This window comes from Xyrauchen texanus, chromosome 20 (assembly GCF_025860055.1).
Source record: "Xyrauchen texanus isolate HMW12.3.18 chromosome 20, RBS_HiC_50CHRs, whole genome shotgun sequence".
Classification (NCBI taxonomy): domain Eukaryota; kingdom Metazoa; phylum Chordata; class Actinopteri; order Cypriniformes; family Catostomidae; genus Xyrauchen; species Xyrauchen texanus.
The window spans coordinates 11,030,315-11,054,688 of record NC_068295.1 but is presented as its reverse complement, the minus strand read 5'-3'; the positions used below and the strand labels follow the sequence as shown (position 1 = coordinate 11,054,688).

General features: G+C 40.5%; 1 protein-coding gene across 3 annotated transcripts in view; it reads left to right on the top strand.

The window, feature by feature from the left end:
- The window catches only part of LOC127660425 (estrogen receptor beta-2-like), a 41,522-nt gene that overhangs the window by 6,597 nt on the left and 10,551 nt on the right, over window positions 1-24,374 (top strand). For 2 of the 3 annotated variants that reach the window (XM_052150633.1, XM_052150632.1), the window contains 5 exons: window positions 11,074-11,567; window positions 15,166-15,356; window positions 16,294-16,410; window positions 16,672-17,022; window positions 18,779-18,917. In XM_052150633.1, coding sequence (XP_052006593.1) covers window positions 11,155-11,567; window positions 15,166-15,356; window positions 16,294-16,410; window positions 16,672-17,022; window positions 18,779-18,917 — 1,211 coding nt within the window. In that variant the 5' untranslated portion in view covers window positions 11,074-11,154. The remainder of the gene's footprint in view (window positions 1-11,073; window positions 11,568-15,165; window positions 15,357-16,293; window positions 16,411-16,671; window positions 17,023-18,778; window positions 18,918-24,374) is intronic. The other variant, XM_052150634.1, reaches the window with a different exon arrangement.

The window sequence follows — 24,374 nt, the reverse complement described above, 5'->3', positions numbered from 1 at the left end:
AACTGCACTGGCACAGCTGTGTCTCACCTTTACACTCTCTGTTTACTGAGGCAGCAGGCCAGATCTCTGACCCACAGATGCCTTTAAGGCTAGAAAGCAGCGAACTTTGGATATTAAATTAAATCTTAGTTTGATAGTTTGATTATGTGTTGGTTTGTAATTTTTTTTACAATTAACTATAAACTGAATTCTCGCATTGAATTATTTTAACAAGGTTTTTCCAATATTCCACTGCAGTTTCTGCCCTCAAAATAACTTGGAACTAAATTAATCTTTTTTTTTTTTTTTTTTTTTGTGATTTCACCTGAAGTAATATGGAAAATAACCAAACTGCTCCAAGTTGGATTCCTGTAAAGAATTTCAGGCATTTTATTTCTGAATCATCTACTGAGTCCAGTAGCCTATTTTATCATTGAAAACTGCATGCGCAGAAGATTTAGGCATGATGGACCTTTGTCACAGATTTGATGATGCATTTCCGGCTTTATTTAGCAGCTTAAATCTAGTTTTAATGGAAATGTATTACATTATTCTTTGTGGCATATTACCCTGAAATTAAAGGGTTAGTTCACCCAAACAGGAAAAAGGAGTTATATTTTGGTCTGTTCTCAACCAAAACCATCTTGATTGCTTCAGAAATCATTGATTAAACCACTATAGACATATGGATTACTTTATGCTGAATGTATCTCCTTTTTGGAACTTCAAAGGCCTGATCACCGTTTACTTGCATTGTATGGACCTACAGAGATGAAATATTCTTCTAAAAATCAAAGTTTGTGTTCAGCAGAAAAAAGAAAGTCATACACATCTGGGATAGCATGAGGGTGAGTAAATGATGAGAGAATTTTCATTTTTGGTTTAACTAACCTTTTAATAAAATAAGATAAAAAAAACAATGCTCCGATAAGGTTTCTAATACAGCTGCTGAGGGATTGACAGTAAATTTGGCATCTTTCTCTCTTCTGAGAAAAACTAAATACATCCCTGGAAATAAATAGAGAAACATTTAATGGATATCTGTGTATGATCAGTTCAGAGTGAAACATTGTGTGCATTTCAAGAGGCTATTGTGATTCTGCTGTTTCTAAACTGTTATAGAGACACAATCACACACAGCTGTCTTTGGGAATTTTTTGGGTGGACCCCTTTGTGTGTGTTTGTGGCGGTGGGTAAGTGAGAGACAGAAACATAATGACCTACTCTTGTACACTAATATTGCTTTTTTTAACTTTAGTCATCTGCCATCTACCTGAATAAATGAGAATAATCATGATGGGGATAGAATAATATTCTTTGGCGTAAACACCGTCTTTAATCCCTCAGATTGCCGCTCGAACCGTCAGATCCTGCCGGAAAATGATGACGGCAGGGTGAGAAGAACTTAGCCCTAGAGCATGAAGGGACCTAAACTTGTGGTGAAGGGTGGATTGGGGTTGAAAACAACACACATAATGAGCGATGGAAGAAGGCTGCTGAGTTTATAAAGCAGATGCCTGAATTCAATGAATGGTGTAATGCTACTACGAGTTTTCCTGACAGAACTACTGCTACGCTTCCATTTCTCTTGTGCATTTTTTGTTTTATGTTGTTCTACCAGATTGGTATTTTTATTATTTTTCAGAACAAAAGCCAATCCTCAGACACATGGTTTGAATTTCATTCTACACAAAGACATTCATCTGATGTACTGACTTGTGTAATTTTTACCATCCTAGAGTGAGGACGTTTAACAGCTGTTTAGATCATTCTTTCTCTCTCTTTTACACACACACACACACACACACACACACACACACACACACACACACACACACACACACACACACACACACACACACACACACACACACACACACACAGACACTGGTGCGGCATCTTTATGAGGACTCTCCATAGATGTAATGATTTTTATACCGTACAAATTGTAGATTCTATTCCCTAACCCTAACCTAACCCTCACAAAAAACTTTGCAACAATTTAAAAAAAAATAGTTTAATATGTCTTTTTACGTGATTTGAATTATGGGGACATTAGAAATGTCCTTGTGAACCACATTTATAGCATAATACCCTTGTAATTACCAGTTTGTAACCTAAAAAAAAGTCCTCATAAACCACCCAAACCCACCCCCACACACACACACGTGCTGTGCTGCTGTTTATTCTGGCTTTGTAGCGATTTATCATAGTCCATTTGTTCATCTCTGGTTACAATGTTACATCAACCTTGGACCTTTGTGACAGACTGTTTAAAATAACTTTCCCCTTTGCATCTCTTGCAAAAATTTTTTAAATGTTATAGAATCTTCTGAACTGCTGCAGTTAAGCAAGACGACTGGATACGTCCAGTGCTAACAACTGTAGCAGACATCTTTTCTCTGGAAGGTGAACAAAATTTTTGCCAAATAATAGTACGTATGATAGGTAGAGTTTAACTGGCTAATTAAGTATTTCATTACATGCTCTACAAGTGAGTATAGATCGTACCAATTACAATGAATGAAGCTGCGTATGTCATTTACATTTATTTAGAAGTTGCTTTTATACAAAGCAACTTTTCTTAGCAATTCCTCTCCAGTCCAGCAATCCCGATCTCCAAGCAATTCCTCCCCACTCTTGCAATCTTGATATCAACCTCTCCTACTCTGGGTATTCCTGACAAAAGACCAGACCAACAAAAGCTATGAATCCAGCTGGTGTAGACCCGGTCCAGGAGCTGATTGACATGCTCCGATGAGCACTCATCCCTCAGCCAAATCCTTCTGAATCTCCGACCTCGCCTAGCACTTCCGCAATTTCTTCTCCGGTCTATTCCGTCAGTCCCATTGGTCAATCCAGCTCCCTACTCTGGATCGGCGGAGGACTGCGGCTGCTTCTTACTGCAGTGTTCGCTCGCCCTAGAGATGCAGTGGCATTTTTTTCCCACAGAGCGTACGAAAGTTGCTTATATCATCTCCTTGTTGGCCGGACGAGCGCTAAAGTGGGCCAATTCACTCTGGGATCAAAACAGCCCAGTAACACAGTCACTGTATGCTTCATCCAAGATTTTAAGGAAGTATTTGGATGTCCTGAGGGTGACAATTCAGCAGCTGAACAACTCCATAATCTCCATCAGGGTAACAGTTCCATCACCGACTATGCCATCAAGTTCCGCACTCTGGCAGCACCAGTGGTAGGAATGAGGCCGCTCTTCTCACCACCAATCGCCTGGGGCTCGAAACAAAGCTCCGGCTGCATCTCACATCCTATGAGACACCATGGGGCTGGAGCGCTTCATCTAACTCTCCATCCAGGTAGCCAATCGAATGAAGAATTGCCTCGATAAGTTGCCCACCGAACAGTCTCCGTCATTTCCACCACGGAAGTCCCCTTACCACTCTCCAGAACCTGACGGCGAACCCATGCAGGTGGATCCTTTTTGGCTTTTCCCAGCAAAGCGCCAACGTCAGCTGAACCAGGGTCTGTGGCTGTACTGTGGTGGTAAGGGACACTTAATATCTGCGTGCCCCGTTTTTCTCCAACTCCAAAGACGTTCATGTGACCCCAAGCTCCAAATACACTCCATAGTCAGCAAGCCTTTAGGAAGGGGCATTATACGTTACTGTGTGGTTCCCATTAAGCTCCAAGTAGGAATTTTGCACACCAAAGACATAACCCTACTAGTTCAAGAGATTTCAACTGCTGACATAGTTTTGTGATGTCCGTGGCTCATTCAGAATTCCCCTGTCATCTCCTGGTCTACCGGTGATGTCTTGAAGTGGAGACCCCAGTGATTTCCTTCCTGTTTTCCACATCTTCCCTCTCCTAGACCCAAGGTCTCTACCAAGTCTTCCTCTCAGTCTTAACACAACCTCGATCGAGAACCCTACCAGTTCCATCCCTGTGGAAATCCCATCTTGCTATTCCCACTTTCAGGATGTCTTCTGCCCTCCACGTGCCTCACAACTGCCTCCTCATCGACTATGGGACTGCACAATAGACCTAATCCCTGGTGAGCCAGTACCTCATGGCAAAATCTACCCTCTATCCATTCCTTAGCAAAAGGCCATGGAGGAATACATTGAGGAGGCTCTCAATCAGGGTTACATCTGGCCTTTCAATTCCCCTGCTGCTTCGAGCTTCTTCTTCATAGCAAAGAAGGACAGAGGTCTAAGACACTACTACTCCTTTAACCTCCCTTCTCAGATCTAAACCCAGAACACTATCATGGAAACCCGAGGCTTCACATGCCTTCCAACTCCTTAAGGACTCTTTCACCTCAGCCCCACTCCTTGTACACCCAGATCCTAATAAACCATTTGTAGATCTAAACCCAGAACACGATCATGGAAACCCAAGGCTTCACACGCCTTCCAACTCCTTAAGGACTCTTTCACCTCAGCCCCACTCCTTGTACACCCAGATCCTAATAAACCATTTGTAGTTGAAGTTGATGCCTCCACGAATGGCATAAGAGCCATCCTTTCTCTGCTGCTGGGGAAACCATCTGTACTTCATTCATGTGCCTTCTACTTCATTTTCTCCAGAAAGCTCTCTCCAGCGGAGCACTAATTTAGAACATCGGAAACCGGGATCTTCTGGCTTGTGGTCAGGTGCTGACTGACCACAAGAATCTTGAGTACCTAAGAGAGGCTCGTTGCCTCAACCCCTGTCAGGCACAATGGGCCCTTTTCTTCACATGTTTCTATTTCAACATCTCCTATCGTCCAGGTGACAAGAATTCCAAAGCGGATGTCCTTTCGTGCCTCTACACTCCTGAGGAGAGTCCCAAGGAACCTAACACCATTCTCCATCCTCAAGTCGTAGTAAGCCCCATCCGATGGTCCCTGGATGATAACATTCGTGAAGCCACCGCCACTGAATCAGCTCCGTCGGGGTGCACCGCCAAAAAAACGTATGTCCCTTCCACCCAATGTTTATTTCTCATTGACTCCATACATACATCCTTAGGCACTGGCCACCCTGGAACCAATAGGACCCTCTCGCTTATCCAGGACCAGTTCTGGTGGCCACACATGGATAAAGATATCCGAAGGTTCGTCCAGGGATGTCTGGATTGTTCAATATCTCAAACCCCACCTCAACTCCCTACCGGTAAACTCCTTCCGCTGCCCGTCCTGCGCTGACCGTGGTCATATCTAGCGGTCGATTTTATCTCTGATCTGCCATCCTCTGAGGGATACATCTGTGTTTTGGTGGATTATTTTTCCAAAGCCTGCAAATTATTCCCTCTCAAGGGACTTCCCACCACCCTAGAAACTGCAAAGGTGCTCTTTAACCTATGGCATTCCAGAACACATAATCTCCATCCGAGGTCCCCAGTTCATCTCTAGAGTCTGGAGGGCTTTCTTTTCTTTCTTAGGAGTGACCGTCAGCCTCACATCTAGGTACCATCCGCAGAGCAACAGGCAGATGGAAAGGAAGATCCAGGAGATTAGCCGCTTCCTCAGAACATTCTACCATCACCGCCAGAACCATTGGTGTTGAGTATGCACAGAACTCCCTATGTCAGCCCTCCACCAACCTCACAACTTTCCAATGCGTACACCTCCTCTCTTCCCCTGGTCTGGAGAACCATCTAATGTCCCATCTGTCGACCATTGGTTTAGAGAAAGCAAGAGGGCCTGGGACTTATCTCACCACCATCTGCAGCGAACTGTGCATCGCCAGACTCTTCAGAAAAAATTCTCGACTCTTCTGAAAGTTACATTTATAGTCTTCTAAACAATATAGATTCTTCTAAAATTTATAGACTTTTCTTGATTATAGATTCTTCTGAAAGTTAAAATAATATACTTTTCTGATAATTACAGACTCTTCAAAAAGTTATAAATATATCTGTAATTTACAGACTCTTCTGAAAGACTTAGACTTTTGCAGGCTTCGAATCTATGCTAAAATCTTTGCAACTGATTTTAAATCTACTTTCATGAACTTCAGCCTTATTCTGACAGCTATCAGTTATTTTATAGCCTTGATCTGGAGGAAAATATCTACCAACTCATCTCCTGGAGATGCACCTTTCAATATGTCATCTGAAAAGAAAAGAAAAGAAAAAAACAAGTTCTAACTCTATCAAAGCAGTTATCCTGTCTGGTTTGTTGTGTGATGAGTGCAGTGTAACCTCCTACAGAGGCTGTTTACATCACTTGACAGCAGGCCCGGCTTCTAACAGCTTTGCTAGGGTGGGCTAAGGGATATCATAGGTGGTCGTTTGGGATGGGGGAGGGGTTACTCAAACTACTAATTTAATATCATTAATTGACATAATATAAGACCCAATATAACTATATTTTACAATTTCCCCCATTTTAAAAATATATTGAAATAAATAAACTGATAAACATTCAACATATATAATCATACACACTTAATACGTTTACTCATTTTAACCACTAATAGTTCTAAACATAACTAATATTAGCATTATATTAATACATTTTCTCTTATAGCATAATTTAATGTACAGCTGCTTTGAAACAATGGCTGTTGTGAAAAGTGCTAAACAAATACATTTGACTTGAATTGACTTGACTCATAATATTGAAGTAATGTAGGTAGTATACTTTTAAGTATACTATTAAGAAACAAAATAATGCAATACACTTTTATATAAATTAAAATAACAGCCTTAAAGCAAATTACAAAGACAAATTAGAGTCCCCACAAATGCAAGGAGTGGAGAGAAATAATATCAAGGAGGAAAATAAGGATGGAGTGAAAGGATATATTTTAGATGGAGAGATCAATAACATATAAGTTTAAGATCATAAAATTTGACACAGATGGGAACTAATAAAAGAAGTAATTACATAATATTAAATGATGACAATTCTTTCTGTTTGAAAGAAATGTACAATGACACTACCCTACAAAGGCAAAATGCAAAATTGAGTTCTGACTGAAACGGGTCTCTTATGATTTGTCCGGTGACAGACGAGTTTGTCTCATATTTTGAAATTCAGAGAAAACATTGTGTGAAAATGCATTAACAACAAAATCCACATCAAAATAATTCAAGACATTTTTATCATGTTTCAATGTTAGTTAATGAGTATAGCCTTTGTAGGGTAGCAAAGGGTATTGATATTTTTACCAGTGAAACTATATGTGTAAAGTAATTTAGGGAACACAGGAATTTGGATGGATGGATGGATGGAAAGTAATGCCATGTAAGCACCAAAGGTTATTTTCATGTCAAAAGTAGTTTAAAAAGCAAAGATAAACAAACTATCACAGCAGGGGATAAGATAAGGGGGAAACATTTGAATGGAACATCCAATATAAATAAAATAGCCTAACGAATAGAATAGCCTTAAATAAAGAATAGTTGTCTAATGAAGAATTTGTGACCCATGATAAATTAACCTAAATGACGCATTGAGGTAGCGAATATAATGTGCATGGTGGGTAATTGTAAGACATCTCGGATTCGGATTTACACAAGAAATGCTGTTAGACACACAGACATGCTTGAAGAAATTCACTTTATTATATTTTTAAGAACAGATGACAGAAAAGGGATATATGCGCATATCTGATGTGCTGTTTGTTCAGAGGCGTGCAGTCTCATGGAACATGCGTATGTAAAGAGTTCTCACTCTTTCTTTGTTTCAGTCTTCTGAATTTTTTTTGCAAGAATAGTATAATCTAAGACAATACTGTAAATCACCTCTGAGTTCAGTTCACTTTATTTCCACAGAGCAGTTCGTTGTGAGCGCAACTCTGCAGGATCACTTTATATATAGCCTACACATCTGTGATTAATTCATAAAATAATACAAAAACGCATTCACCTCGAATCATGATTTATATTTCTGTGATTATTATCATCATTTGTTCTTCATCATCATGTATTATGTTTACATTTATTAACTGTTTTTAGATTTTAATTTGTATTAATAATTTTCTGCCTGTTGTCATAGACTGATACTTGCCTGATGGTAAATTGTAAGGTGTTATATATGTTTTTTTTTTTACCACTTTTAATTGCTTTTTTGTTTCATTTGAAGTGCAATTTGAATATAGAAATGTCTTTGGTTTAAGTTCTCCTTTTTTAAAATAAATTACTGTAGCAAGAATCTCAGCCGGGCAGTTGACGATGTAATTATATATATATATATATATATATATATATATATATATATATATATATATATATATATATATATATATATATATATATATAAGCAAATGTTTTTTTATATAGAAATAATGTGAACATATTTCTTGCATATCACCCAGAAGACTCGAGAGGCTCTGGAGGCGGAGCCCTGGAAGGCTCGAGAGGCTTGGGAGGCGGAGCCCTGGAAGGCTCGAGAGGCTTGAGGGGCGGAGCCCTAGAAGACTCGAGTGACTTGAGGGGTGGAGTCCTGGGAGGCTCAAGAGACTTGAGAGGCGGAGCCCTGGAAGGCTCGAGAGGCGGTGTTCTGAAAGGCTCGAGAAGCTTGAGAGGCAGAGCCCTGGGAGGCTCGGGAAGCTTGAGAGGCGGAGCCCTGGAAGGCTCGAGAGGCTTGAGAGGTGGAGCCCTGGAAGGCTTGAGAGGCCTGAGAGGCGGAGCCCTGGTAGGCTCGAGAGGCTGGGGGGGCGGAGCCCTGGAAGGCTTGAGAGGCGGAGCCCTGGAAGGCTCAAGAGGCTTGAGAGGCGGAGCCCTGGAAGGCTCAAGAGGCTTGAGAGGCAGAGCCCTGGAAGGCTCAAGAGGCTTGAGAGGCAGAGCCCTGGGAGGCTCGAGAGGTGAAGCTCTGGAAAGCTCGGAAGGCGGAGCTCTGGAAAGCTCGGGAGGCTCAGAAGGCTGAGCTCTAGGAAGCTCGGAAGGCGGAGCTCTGGAAAGCTCGGAAGGCGGAGCTCTGGAAAGCTCGGAAGGCGGAGCTCTGGAAAGCTCGGAAGGTGGAGCTCTGGAAAGCTCGGAAGGCTCGGAAGGCGGAGCTCTAGGAAGCTCGGGAGGCGGAGCTCTGGTAAGCTCGGGAGGAGGAGCCCTGGAAAGCTCGGGAGGAGCTGACTCTTGGACGGACACGACCACTGGCGCTGGCTTTTGGACGGTCATGGCTACTGGCGCTGGCTCTTGGACGGTCATGGCTACAGGCGCTGGCTCAGGGGCGGTCGAGGCTACAGGCGCTGGGTCAGGGGCGGTCGGAGGCTACAGGCGCTGGCTCACTGACGTCGGAGGCTACAGGCGCTGGCTCACTGACGTCGGAGGCTACAGGCGCTGGCTCACTGACGTCGGAGGCTACTGGCTCGCTGGCCGTGGCAGGCGAGGGCTCTGGCTCGCTGGCCGTGGCAGGCGTGGGCTCTGGCTCGCTGGCCATGGCAGGCGTGGACTCTGGCTCGCTGGCCGTGGCAGGCGGAGACTGGGGAGCAGAAGCCTTTCCTCTTCTCCTCCTCCGCCGGGCGGACGAAGCTGGCAATTCTGCCTCGTTGGCCGTGGCAGGCACGGAAAGCCCAGAGGCGGAAACCGAGATCGAGAGAGGTGGTTCCCCGGCAGCGAGTTCTCCCAAGACTAAACTCACATATTCCCTCCACGTGAGGTCTCCGGAGTTCAGCAATTCCCTCAGCTGGTATGTTGGTAGCCCAAGCTGGTAGATGGTCTTTAGGGATGCGTCGTCGAAGCCGGTGTGGAGGGCAACAGCGGAAAAGAATTGGGAGAACTCGCGGATAGTCAACTCCGCCCTGGGTCAGTTCCATGAGGTAAGCTACTAGATCCATTTGTGGTCTTTCGTTCTGTTACGAATGCAGACAGCGAAGGCAGACGAGGAGAGCGGATCTAAGTGCAGCTTACTTTATTATTACAAACACAAAAACACAAAGGAAAACCCTCAATGGGGAAAATAAACACAACACCGAAAACACAGGCAGGGAAAACACACCGGGCTAACAACATTCAACGAAAGACAAGGACTGAACCAAAAACCAGGATATAAATACACAAGGACAGGATGATTACAAATGATAAACAGGTTTGAACAATGACACAAAATGGCAGTGATGATGACAGGTGGATACTGGGAAGTGTAGTTCTTTAAACAATAGATTAGTGAGACAGTGGAGCTAAACAAGGGACAAAAGTGAACCTATGGAAAACAAAAGGGACAAAAATGGAAACCAAAGGGGCAACGGTAAAACAAGACAAGGTAACCCTAACACCAGCCCTAGGAGGGAACAAAACGAATGTATTCACACACATTCAAAGTCATTACCTGTCCTAAGCAGCTAAACTGGGTCCTTTGATGAAAGGTAATAAAACACCAACATTAAACCCGCAACAGCCCACAATAAATGATGTATTTGCCCAGACAACAAAATACCCAACCGGTAGCCCATAATGGAGAGAATGCATGGATTAATTAGTTTTGTTGCTAAAGAGATGTTGCCCTTCACAACTGTTGAAAAGCCATCTTTCAAAAAAGTTGAACAACATACATTTTAATTGTACTTCATTTTTTTCAGTTTCATTTGAGTTTTTTGTTAAAATAAATAAAAAATAAAGTTCAAAGTTTGAAATCAAGCTGCCTTGCATTACTGTGTAGGCTATTGCTTAACGAACATTACCCCATGCACTTAGAGTCCAACCAGCAGTAATACCGGTGTAATTTGGTTTCGACGTGAACACCGTACTGGTGTGAAAATTATGATATCGTGGCAGGTCTACTTGACAGTGCCAGTCTCACTTTGAGTCATGTAGTTTGGACAAATTTAGAAGTAATGATATTAAAAAACATGCATCATCTTCCTTAATGACGTTTTTCTCTTTTTCCTCTCACTTTTCAGATAAAAGGATGTGCATTTGATGCCTACTAATACAACCAGATAAAAAAAGCCCTTCTAGAGATCTTTGCTCAGTCTATTTTAGAATGCATTATTGTCTTTATGTAGTCTGCCAAAACTAGTCTCTGGAAATCATGAAAATTAAAAACATTAATTGAAGCATTAATTGAAATGCAGGCAACACCACTTGCAGGAAATATTTAACCCTTTCAAAACCCTTGTGCAATATGTATGTGGTTCACATAGCCTATAGGCGGTGTGTGTTATATTGATATCCTTCAGGATTTGACTTCCTTTTTTGTTCTTCAGCACAAACGTCCTCTAAATCAGTTGGGCCTGTGATGCTGTAGTGTGTTAAGCCAGGACCTCACTTGAGTTCTCATCCCTAGAATGAGCTCCTCCCCTGGGCCAGTCCCCGAGCCAGCCTCCCCAACCCTGCAGCAGGAGCTGGACTCTGGCAAGGCCAGTCGAGGGGACTCACCTCACCATTCCTCCTCTGTCTACTCCTCCCCGCTCTACAAACATACCATCTGCATTCCATCTCCCTATGTGGAGGCCAGTCAGGATTACTCACCACCACACGGGGCACTAACACTCTACAGCCCAATGTCCTACACAGCGGTAGGGTACACCCATCCTCCTGTATCCGAAAGCCTGGTCCCACTCAGTCCGACAATCTTCTGGCCTCCCCATACCACACACACAGCAATCTCTCTACACCGGCCGCATCCACTGGATTACAGTGAAATTCACGCACACACCGGATGGGAAGATGCCAAGACAATCAGCCTTAACCAGAGCAGGTAAGAAAGCAGTGCATAGACATAATTAAAGGGGTCATGACATGGGTTTTTTTTATTGTATTATTATGTTCCCTTAGGTGCAATTATAGTATTAATATATTTTTTTTTAAGAAAAGCTTTTAAAATCTAGTGATTTATGACCTTTTCCCACCCTGTTTCTCATCCTCTGATTCAAACAGTCTGTTTTGGGGGCGTTTTCCATTTAAGACTTCAGTGTTAACGCCCACTGTTATGATTGGCTAACGTCAGTGCCTATGTATCAATTATTGACGCCCCCAGCCAGAACAATATGCAAGTAAACTAAGTAAAAACACTGTGATTATTCATAATGAATGAAATTGCACTTTAAAAAGTAGTTTAAAGTTTAAAATAGATTACTTACAGTTTGCGTCGTCGTTGTTCCCAGAATAGTCGGCACGGACTTATCTTTGAGCAACAGTTTTCTGGCAAAGCCAGCATCATATTGAGATTTGTTCTCAAAACAGTCATCCTTAAAATGTACAGAACAAACGCTTAGGTTAACACTGCCGTGACTGGGACGTCCGCAAAAAATAAACTGCATCCATTTTTCCCTGACGTCTGGATCTTTCGGCAGCTTATTCAGAGGTTTTGTTTGACCACAGCCAGGAACAGCACATCTGTGTGGCATCGTAATTTTCCTGTGCACAAGTAGTCTCTGTCAGAGCTCGCTGTCCATCGACTGAACACTTGTGAGGCGTACGGCGATACTGAAATGAGCGTAGTTGTTTTGCGCTTAAAGCGTAGTTATCTTGTGCTGGAGGCGGTCATATGCAAACGCTGGTACGTCACTTCTAACCGTCACGTCACTTCTAACCATGAATCCAGAACGAGCTGTATTTTGAGCTTGATTAAATAAATGATTCGTTTAGAATGGGGAGGACGTCTTAAAATATTAAACTTGCAGGACGTTTTAATGATACAAAGACCTCTTATATACCAAAAGATCAAGGCAAATTTGGTTTCTCATGTCATGACCCCTTTAAACTAGCCCTAGCCCCTAATAACTAATTTATTCTGAATAAACATATTGTCCATGTATCAACTTTTAAAAGGGTATTTCTGTCGTTCTATTCTGTCTTAGGCAAGCACCATTATAGAGCATAACAGTGCCTTCCCACTTTTTCAGCCGTTTTGGTTCTAAAAGTATATTCCTCTTTTATTTTTTACATTGTAATTTCATAAAATTCTTCATTAAAGAGTTCTAAGCCATGAATTAAACCAACCTGAGGTGAATCACAAGATTAAATGCTTGATTTGAAGCAAAACATTTTAGACTGTGGACCTAACAAGTAAGCCCTTAGGTGGCTAGATGGGACAATTCATCCTGTTAGATCTTCAACAGTGATCTTGTTCAAATAAGATCATCGTTAGATAATTTTTTGCCTCAGTGGTTGCATTTTGGAAATTAAAAACTGTCATTTGCGATCGGAGTTTGTGCGATTCGTGAAAATGTAAAATCTACTAATACCAACTGCGTGGCAAATGGGTCTTATAAGGGCAGACGCGATAACCATGACGGCGATTCCTGAAATATACTATTCATGCCACATTCTTTATGTTGGCTACACCTCAAACACAGTTAGTTTTTTTATTTTTATTGCTATTTTGTACAAATCAAATTCACATTGGCGTGCTTATTAACATGACAAAACAAAACTGTTATTATATTTTGTATAAATTGTACACAGAAATCGAGCTCCGCGACAAACTCTCCCATTACAATGACAGCTGTTCCTCACTGCAGGTTTACACTGTTTGAGACCTGCATTTCGACGCGAGCTCAATGACGCTCCACACAATGTTCTGCACTCTCGTGAATGCTCTCATTAAAAACAAAGCTGTCTAATCTTAATACTAATCAGCATATCAATTCAATTATTTACACCGCGCCTGTGCCTCGATTAGAACGGGATCATTTTAGTTTTGTCGTGTTGCTCATTTGAGTGTATTTAACATCTATACGTTCAAAGCGAGTGGTGCAATGTGCAATGAATCCATAATAATTACAAAGTGCTTTTCGCTCTTGTTCTACAGCTTCTTTTCAAGTTTCAGGTGGTGTTACTTCAGTATTAATTTTCGTGTGCTGCGGGAACAGATCAAGAACATAAAGCAAGCATCTGTGCATTCAGACAGAGACAGTTTAAAACTTGCGCATTAGGATCAGTTGTTATTACAGAAAGGACGGAGGACTAATTTAAGTGGCTCTGATTGGCCATTGCCGTTTCATTGCTTAATACTCAACCACTGCAAAACACATTGTAAATAGAAACCATTGACGTAACAGGAGCAGACTTAATTTGAACGCTGTAATCGTCAATTTTCACGATTACATAATTTTCGCAGCCGTAAGCGTAATCGCGATTAGTTTTTCTATATATATATATATATATATATATATATATATATATATATATATATATATATTAGTTATATATATATATATAACTAAAGAAATATACTGTTTTTGATTGTAAGTAGAGGAACAATATATTTTATTTTTATTGCAAAATAATTCGGTATTTACAAATATATATTTTACAGTGCCTTGCAAAAGTATGTTCTCTGGTCAGATGAAACTAAACTTTTACTTTTTCGCCATCATGGGAAATGCTATGTGTGGCACAGACCCAACAGTTTCCATCACCCCGAGAACACTATTCCCACAGTGGAGCATGGTGGTGGCAGCATCATGCTGTGAAGATGATTTTCATCGGCAGGGACTAGAAAACTGGTCAGGATTGAAGGAAAGATGGATGGAATACAGGGCAATTCTTGAGGAAATCCTGTTTCAGTCTGCCAGAGATTTGAGACTGGGATGGTGGTTCACCTTCCTGCAGGACCCTAAACATACTGCTAAATTTACACTGGAGTGGTTTAAAGGGAAACATTTAAATGGTCTGCACTTATATATCGCCTTTTTGCTGTGTTCAAATCGCTTTACATTGCGTCTCATTCACCCATTCACACACACATTCACACACCAATGATGGCATGCAAGGCGCTGGCCTGCCATTGGGAGCAACTTGGGGTTCAGTGTCTTGCCCAAGGACATTTAGGCATGTGGAGTCATGTGGGCCAGGAATCGAACCACCAACTCTGCGATTAGTGGCCGACCTGCTCTCCCACCTGAGCCACAGCCCCCCCATTTTGAAATGTTTTGGAACGGCCTAGTCAAAGCCCAGACCTCAATCCAATTGAGAATCTGTGGCATGACTTGAATATTGCTGTACACCAACGCAACCCATCTAACTTGAAGAATCTGGAACAATTTTGCATTGAAGAATGGGTAAAAATCCCAGTGGCTAGATGTGCTAAGCTAATAGAGACCTAACCCAAGAGACTTTCAGCTGTAATTGCTGCAAAAGGTTGCTCTACAAAGTATTGAATAATCTTAATTATTGTTTGTGTCACAATAAAAAATATTTTGCACCTTCAAAGTGGTAGCCATGTTGTGTGCTGCTTTTTGGAAAGAAGTGTGTTATTACTTTTCTAAGCAACTGGACTTGATTTTGCATGGCAGACAATAGAAAGGGTGAAAAAATATCTATTGATATCTATTCCTTTGTCTTTTTTATAGTTCTGTCCTTGCTCATGCAAAGTTGTTAGGGCAGCAGCTGGAAGTTGATGATGGCTTGAATCCTTTGCCAGGGATTGTGAGTAAAGGAGACAAACAGTTCTGTGCTGTGTGTCATGACTACGCTTCTGGGTATCACTATGGTGTCTGGTCATGTGAGGGGTGCAAGGCTTTCTTCAAAAGGAGCATTCAAGGTAACAGTAAAGGTTACGCTTCGAACCATTTTAACAAATGCTTTTCTCTTTTTAGAAATGCCACAGTAATTGATAGCGCCTTTGATGCAAACATTTTAGGTTTTGAGTTTTCTTAAGTCTTAAATCTTTAGCACAGTCTTTTTTCTTTAATCTGCTTCCCACATGTTTTTGCTCAGATACTGTTGGGTATGTCAAGGCCAGTGCATTGTGCTTTCCTGTAAGGATTTAAAACGTTTGTTTTGACCTCTCAATTAATAGAAGCTTCTCAAAGGCCATATATGTCAAAATACATTAGAACAGTGCATAATTTCTTTTTGAAGGACATGTACTCTCTTATCATAGAGGTCTTTTTTTTACCAGTCTAAAGTTTCATACCAGGTCAGTTTATGACGTTCCTGCAAATGTTACTATGGGTTGTTTTCAGTCAAAAGAATAATTCATAGAAGAATATGTTGTAATTTTGCTTTTGCAAACATTAGATAAAATAATAAGAATATCTGATTTTAGATAGCAGAGTGAAATGACAAATAAGCTGAATTTAAAGGGGTAGTTCACCCAAAAATTTAAATTCTATCCATTTACTCACCCTCATGTCATTCCAAACCTCTATGACTTTCTTTTTTTTGTGGAAGACATTAGGCAGAATGTTAGTTACTGACAGCCTCAGTAACCATTCACTTTCACTCCTATGGAAAAAAATATGCAATGAAAGTGAATAGTGACTGAGGCTTAACATTCTGCCTAACAACTCCTTTTGAAGAAAGAAAGTAATATGGGTTTGAAACAACATGAAGGTGAGTAAACAATTACAGAATTTTCCTTTTTGGGTGAAGAATCCTTTTAACCAACCATAGGCCTGTTTATTTGTAAAGTCCAGCTGTACCCCACACACACTCAAGAAAGTGAGTTCGATTTGGTTTTTTCTCATCTTCTTCAGGACACAATGACTACATTTGTCCAGCCACCAACCAGTGCACTATCGACAAGAGCAGACGCAAGAGCTGCCAGGCTTGTCGACTGCGCAAGTGCTATGAAGTGGGCATGATGAAGTGTGGTATGCAGGTGTATTTAATTCTCTGAATTTGAATTCTCTGTGCTTGTATTGGCTGTCACCATTGTTTGTTTGTTTGTTGACGTGATGAAGATGTTATGCAGTGTCTGTAACAGTGAAGCGCTACTAAAAGTACAAAAAGGTTTGAATCTGTCACATTGTAATTGAAAAGTTGTTATAATAAGTATGTTAATGTATTGGACAGTGTGTACGGTGCTGAGTGTGTGTTTATGATGCATGTGTGTAATTGTTGTTTGTGAACAGGTGTAAGGCGGGAACGCTGCAGTTACCGTGGTGCTCGGCATCGACGTACCCCCCAGATTAGAGACAGCTCTGGTGGAGCAATAGGGGTCAAATGTCACTCCCAGCATCATCTAGAATTTCCCCTCAACCCCCCTCATCACCTTTTCCCTTCAGGGGGCGAAGCTGAGCAGTGTGGCCTAAACCTCTCCCCTGAGCAGTTGGTAAACCGTATTATGGAGGCGGAGCCTCCTCAGATTTACCTGCGAGATCCAGTAAAGAAGCCGTACACAGAGGCCAGTATGATGATGTCCCTAACCAACCTCGCTGACAAGGAGTTGGTGCTCATGATCAGTTGGGCTAAGAAGATACCAGGTGTGTGCTTTTTGTATAGATATCTGAAAACTTTGCTCTTATTCATCCGATTGTGTAGAACTTTGTTAATTAGGGGTGTTCCAGTTAAAATTGATTTTGATTTCTTAACCTCCTGAGACCAGAACGTGACTGCTCTGTGCATTTCCCATTCCTCTTATTGATTTGTAACTAGACCAGATAGTTTTCCTAAAAATGTATGTCTACATATGTGAACAGTGGGACAAAGTTGTGAAATTTTAAATAATACCAAGCTACAGAAAGTTAGCTTTTTTAATGTAATCAAACTAGATTCATGTTTTTGAGATGTTACATACATTAAATGAAAAATTTACATAAATAATTTTGATTCAAAGTAATGGCCAGCATCAACCAATCACTGCCAACTATGTTAAAATAAAGTTTTGCATGGACAATTCTGAATCTATATACTGATTATCATTGTGGAAGTTTGGATTAAATGCACTTAGCTGCATAGAGAGCAATAGGATGCTCCCTATTTAGTGAATGACTTGACCTCCAGTGTGCTGTCTGTTTGCACTGGTCTCTGAACAGTTTGAAATACACCTTATTTTCATCCTAACTCCATTTACAACCTCTAAAAGCAACATTTTCCAGCTTTTGGATGGATCCATTGATTCTCAATGTGATAATGCATAGTGATTATAGGACATTTTAAATGAAAATGGGCATACAGTTCACTTAATTGGTCATTGTGTTTAACATCATGGCGTTTCAGGATAAATCGCTCAAATTTAAAAAATGACATATCAGATGAAACTAGAGACACTAATCTTTTGACTCAAATAGGTTTCAATGTAAAAACTTAATTAGGTTTCTTACAAGATGTAGTTTTGTTGGCTTTTCTCCCAAAGACAAACTCTGCTGTGATCAACGCAATGTTGTTTAGTCATATGACTCTGTACATCAAAAGTTTAACCCTTTACAGACAGTACAGAGTCTCCTGAAGTGAGATTAGTCAGTTTAAATTAAATTAATTTAAAGCTAAAATAGAACGTCCATGCATGTGGACACGGGGGCACACCAGGTTAAAGAAAAGGAATAGTTCAGCCACAAATGAAAATTCAGGCATAATTTGCTCATACTCATGGTTATTTTTTTTATCCCGTATGTCTTTCTGTTTTAGGTAGAACACAAACTGTGAATTTTGTATTTACTGTATATCATGGATGCTCTTTTCAATATAATGAAAATGAAAGGGAACTGGTGATGTGAAATGCCAAAAAGCACAATAAATGTATAATAAAGTTGTCCATACAACTCATGTGCTGTAATCCAAGCCATGATATGAAGCCATTTGATAGCTTTTTGTGACAACAAGACTAAAATTCAGGTAGTTAGGCACTTCCCTTCTGCTGTAGCTCTCAAATAAATATAGCACCACCAATGACATTAATGACATTTGGTCACAACACACACGAGAGCCAAAGGGTTTTGCCTTCAATGCACTATTTTTAGTACCTGTAGATTTTATAGTGTATACTCCTTTTATAGTCCTTTTCAAAGCTTTGGCATATTTATTAGTGAATAATGATTTTTATTTTGGTTTGTTCCTCACCCAAACATATTGTATGGCTTCAGAAGACTTGGAATAAAGTGCAGGAGTCATATGACATGAACTTTATGATGCTTATTTGTCATTTTGGAGCTTGACGGACAAAGTCTTCATTCACTTTGAATATATAGAATAGAGCAGCCAGGATATAAGGTGTTTATGTGTTTGCAACTGCTCTCACAGGTTTTGTGGAGCTGAGTTTGTCAGATCAGGTGCATCTGTTGGAATGCTGCTGGCTGGATATTCTTATGTTGGGATTAATGTGGAGATCTGTGGATCATCCCGGGAAACTCATCTTCTCACCAGACCTCAAACTCAACCGGTAAAACCTCCCACATCAATTGCTTTTTTCACAGCAAACATAACATAACTGATGAGTCCAAACATTTTGACCACTCACAGGTGAAGCAAATAACATTGATCATCTCCTAACAAGGCCACATTTCAAGGTCTGTGTAGATTAGATGGTTAGCAAACAATCAGTTCTCATAGTCAATGTGTTGAATGCAGGAGAAAGGGGCAGGATTAAAGACATGAGCGACTTTGACAAGTGCCAAATTGATACAGCCAGATGACTGGTTCAGAGCATCTCTGAAAAGGCAAGGCTCGTGTGGTCCCGGTCAGCAGTGGTGAGTACATACCAACAGTGGTTTGAGGAGGTACAAACCACAAATTGGTGACAGGATGTTGGGCGCCCAAGGCTCATCAGTGTCTGAGGGAAATGAAGGCTATCCCATCTGGTCCGAACAAAACAAAAGCTCTACTGTGGCACATCTCACAGAAATGTTTTGTGATGTTATGGGAGGAATGTGCCACAACAAACAGTGCATCGTACCCTACTGCGTATGGGGCTGCATAGCCACAGACTGGTCAGAGTGCCCATGATTACCACTGTCACCATCGAAAGTGCCTACAATGGAAATGCAAGCATCTGAACTGAACCTTGGAGCAGTGGAGGAAGGTCATGTGGTCCAATGAGTCCCATTTTCTTTTACATCATGTGGACGGCGATGAATGTGTGCACCAGGATGCACTGTGGGAAGATGGCAAGTGTGATGCTCTGGACAATGTTCTGGGAAACCCTGTGTCCGGCCATTCATGTTGACGTCAATTTGACACGTGCCACCTACTTAAACATTATTGCAGACCAGGTACACCTCTTCATGGCAATGGAATTCCCTGAGGGCAGTGGCTTCTTGCAGCAGGATAATGTACATTTTCACACTGCACACATTGTTCAGGAATAGTTTGAGGAACATTATAAAGAGTTCAAGGTGTTACCCTAGCCTCCCCAGATGTCAGTCCGATTGTCCGGTCAATGCGGCTCCACCTTTCAACTTACAATACTTGAACTGCTGCTAATATCTTAGCGCCAGATACCACAGGACACCTTGTAGAGGGGGGTGGGGTCTTGTAGAGTCCACGCCTCAGCTGGTTGGCGCTGTTTTGGTGGCACACGTAGGACCAACAGCATATTAGGCAGGTGGTTGTAATGTTTTGGCTCATCGGTGTAGACATATAATACTGTATATTTTGGTAAAATATCAGACAGATTTTTAGACACTATTTATATGAAAAGCAATTTGTTTTTTAGGAGAAATTATCATAAACTGCACAATTATTTACTTAAAGCACAAATTAGACCATGATTCTGTTTACACAGTCTGATTTATTTTTTCAAATCTGATCATTTGGACTGATTGTACACACTGTGCATTAAGGCAGTCATTTTCCAGCTTACCTACAGTACCTTGGTTGCTATAGTAATGATGTAGGGTTCAGCACGATGCCAATTTACCTTTTCTGCAAAGAATTTGTGCAGATATCTGGCAGAGTATAATCATGTCCTGTCTTGCTTTTTTTTTTTTTCTCATTTAAAAATCTTGTTTCACTTGGATGCCAGTGTTGACATAAAAGGTCAAATGCCCTCTCTCCAGTGTTTAGACAGTTTGCTGCATTATCTGAATTGAAATTATCTGGCTTCCCATATCCAGATATCCTGAATCAGATTTTGATTCTCACCTTGAACTGCTTACAATTGTGGTTTGAATTGGATGTGTGAAAAACAGATTCCATCTGTTCTTTGTTGTTCAGATGCCATAAAAAAATAAAATTTTAACCAGACATCCAACAATTAGATTTGTGCTGTCAGTGTGAAAAAGGCCTTGGTTTAGAATAGGGATGTGCACGAGTAATCGATTAGTTCAGCTTTAAATATTGGACTAGTAAAAACATTACTGGAATATTGGTGCGCATCTCAGAAATGTCACCTTGTCATGAGTAATATTAACTAAGATAATATATTATTCACATTTCTCACTTTTTAAAATGCCTGTTAATATATAAACACCAAATGTTTCTCACAATTCACATGTAAGGATTCATAAACCAGCCTGAGCTCGATGTTGAATTCCTGAACAGAAAAATTATGATTTTATAGCGGCGTTCGTCTGCCCGTCTCTTAAAGCTGACCGCATTTACATTCATATCGCCAAATGCATGGTTTAGCCTTTATCCCCCAAACAGTTTAAATACCCCAAAGAGGTTTAAATGTAAATCTATTGAGAATATTCCTGCACACAGAGGATTGCGGAGAAACCAAAACAGACACTTTTTACTGCTTTTCTCTTTTAAAAATATTAGAGGCTTGCTCTTGCTATTTATTCCACTGCATTTAGCTAATTCTGCACATGTAATTTTAACTAAATAATTTTGTCCTCCACATTGTTCAAATATGTTCACACAAAATAAGCTTGGAGTGTAGCCTACTATCAAACCTTCTGATATAGATGCACGATGCTTTCACCTGTTTATATGCTTAATAAAACATTTCCTCATTTCTTTGAATGTTTGTATTTGTAGGCTTTTTAATATTCACTGCAAAATGTGTGCTTGACCTTTCAGAATTGCTTGACACCTCTTGCCTCCAGAATAACATTATTCTTGCACACTCCACAGACTAAGACATAGGCTAAATTAAAATTCTGTTTCAGCAGATATTAATGTCAGAAATACCAGGAGAAACACATTCCACAGTTAATGCAGCCTGCATATCCAGCTTCATCTGGTGAAAAAAATAATATAATTAAATAGTAATAATTTTTATGAGGCTATAATAATAATTAATAATAGTAATAATATATAAATAGAACTATCCGAGGCATATTTTATATACAGAAACAATAAAGTTAAGAGAGTTACATTTTACATTTTGTTTTAAGCATTTCCGGATTAAGCCATGACTACATCCGTTCTATCCGAATACAGAAACGTATTCAAATAATTGTTTTTATAGTTACAAATACAGATAATGGCTTTGCTGCACACCCCTAGTGGCATGTATAAATGAGGTTGCACTCCGTAACTTTGTGCTGTAGCGACATCTGTGGTTGAAACTTAAAATTGCAAGCAATTTGCAGAAGAACATATTACTTGAGTCGTGTTTCAGCACTGCTATTCTGGCAGATTAATCTCATGATTTGAACTTAACTGGACATCGCCTGTGGGATCATAACATGCTATTTTCATGTTGATTTTATGTTATACAATTAAAATTCAAGTATTACTTGTTTTGATGAAGATAAAAAAAACACTCCTATTTACATATTTTGAATAAATTAATTTGATACTTATTCTGCTTTTCTGACACAAAGCGCTTTTACATGGTGACATAGTGACTCAATCACCTCTAGTTACCAATACAGTTTTACATGATTTTTTTTTTGTATTTGTATCTACTATTATTGTTTGTATTTTACTATTCTTATCAATTTAAGAGGTGAAACTTGAGATATGGTTAATATGAGTTCAATCGAAGACTTTTTTTTTATATTATATTGTACCGCTAGGTTGATAAAGCAAGTGAACCGTAATACTACAATAGTATGTCTATGCAATGCACAAACATTGTAAACTAAAACATACAAACAAGGATTCAATAATGATGGGGACAAAATATTCTTTATTAAACATGAAATTAACATGCTTAAATATGCAATCTAACTGTTACAAGAAGTCATAAATATTAATAAACATGTCACAGTAACTTCCCCGACAACGTAGATACATGACGATCGGTTAACACATGAGTAATCTTGATTAATACAAGCATGACAAGCAATATAAGCTTCAACAACCCTATCAGACAATATATTCAAGCAATATAGAGGTAAACAACTTCATCAAAAGGATAACAGATAAACATCCATCCAGATTGCTGCGAAGCTGTCCTGAACTATGTGAATGTGACTGGCTGAACTGAATGTAGTTTCTCCAGCCCGAACATGAAAAAGTTGGTTCTTCTTATCAGTGTTTACAGACATAACGTAATGACGCAAGGATGTATGTCATAAACCAGCGTTTCCACACCAAATCCGACCTGACAGCTCAAAATACAAATAATTTGTAAATGCTTACTTTAGTGAATCTGGGTAAGGGAAAGACATTGTTTGAACACTGATTGTTTATCAGTGCTGGGCGGATAACTTGTGAAATGACATTACAAAAAAACACAATCAGTAACTTAATCTGATAGATTACATTTTTGGGGTAATCTAATCTGATTACTTTTGGATTATTGTTGGATTACTTTAAACCAAATTCTATTTTAGTTTATGTCACATGAATTGGATAGGATAATAAATTTAACATAAAAGTACAAAGAGGAAGAAAATGTATTCCATTCTTTGAACTATTGTGTACCTTGTAGGAAGAACCGTTAGAGATGGCATCCACTAGATTGTTTTTAATTTTTTCCCAATTTGGAGTGCCCAATTCCCTATTCACTCTAGGTTCTCATGGTGGCATAGTGACTCAATCCGGGTGGCAGAGGACGAATATCAGTTGCCTCCATATCTGGGACCGTCAACCCGGTCATCTTATCACATGGCTTGTTGAGCGCTTTCTATCAGGAAGACCTACAGATTTGACCCAGGAAACCAATATAAGGGTGACATTTGTGGAAACCCTGTGGATTTGCGGTGCGATGCCCAACAGGTAGCAGCTGAAGGTGGGGGCCTGTGTGGACTGGACCTTGATGTAACCTAACTGTTGAGGAAGGAGCCAGAATTAGTGTGTGAGGTTGAGAGACACCAGCTATATATAGTTGGACTCACCTCTACACATTTTTCGGGCTCTGGAACCAAACTCCTGGACAGGGGTTGGACTCTCTCCTTCTACAGAATTGCTCAGGGGGACAAGCCCATGGCTTGGTGCTAAGATCTTGGAGTTTAGCCCAGTAGATGAGAGGGTTGCCTCATTGCGATTTTGTGTTGCAAGGGGAAAAGCTCTGACAGTGGTCTGTGATTATGCACTGAACTGCTGTCCAGAGTATTCAGCCTTCTTGGAGACCCCAGGAGGGGCCCTGGAAGGGGTACCATCTGGGGACTCCATAGTTCTGCTGGGTGACTTCAGTGCCCATGTTGCCAACTATGTAGATAGTTGGAGGGGAGTGATTGGGAGGAATGGCCTGCCTGATCTGAACCTGAGCAGTGTTCTGTTATTGGACTTCTTTGCTAGTCATGGATTGGCCATAACAAACACCATTGACACCCATTTCCCTGGCAGAAGTCACAAAATTGCAAGGCGCCAGTGGTGGATGAGATTTGCCATGAGATACTGAAGGCCCTGGATGTTGGTGGGCTGTCATGGCTGACATGCATTTTCAGGATTGCGTGGACATCTGGGGTGGTACCTAGGGATTGGCAGACAGGTGTGGTGGTTCCCATTTTTAAAAAGGGGGACCGGAGGGTGTGTTCCAACTATCGAGGGATCACACATC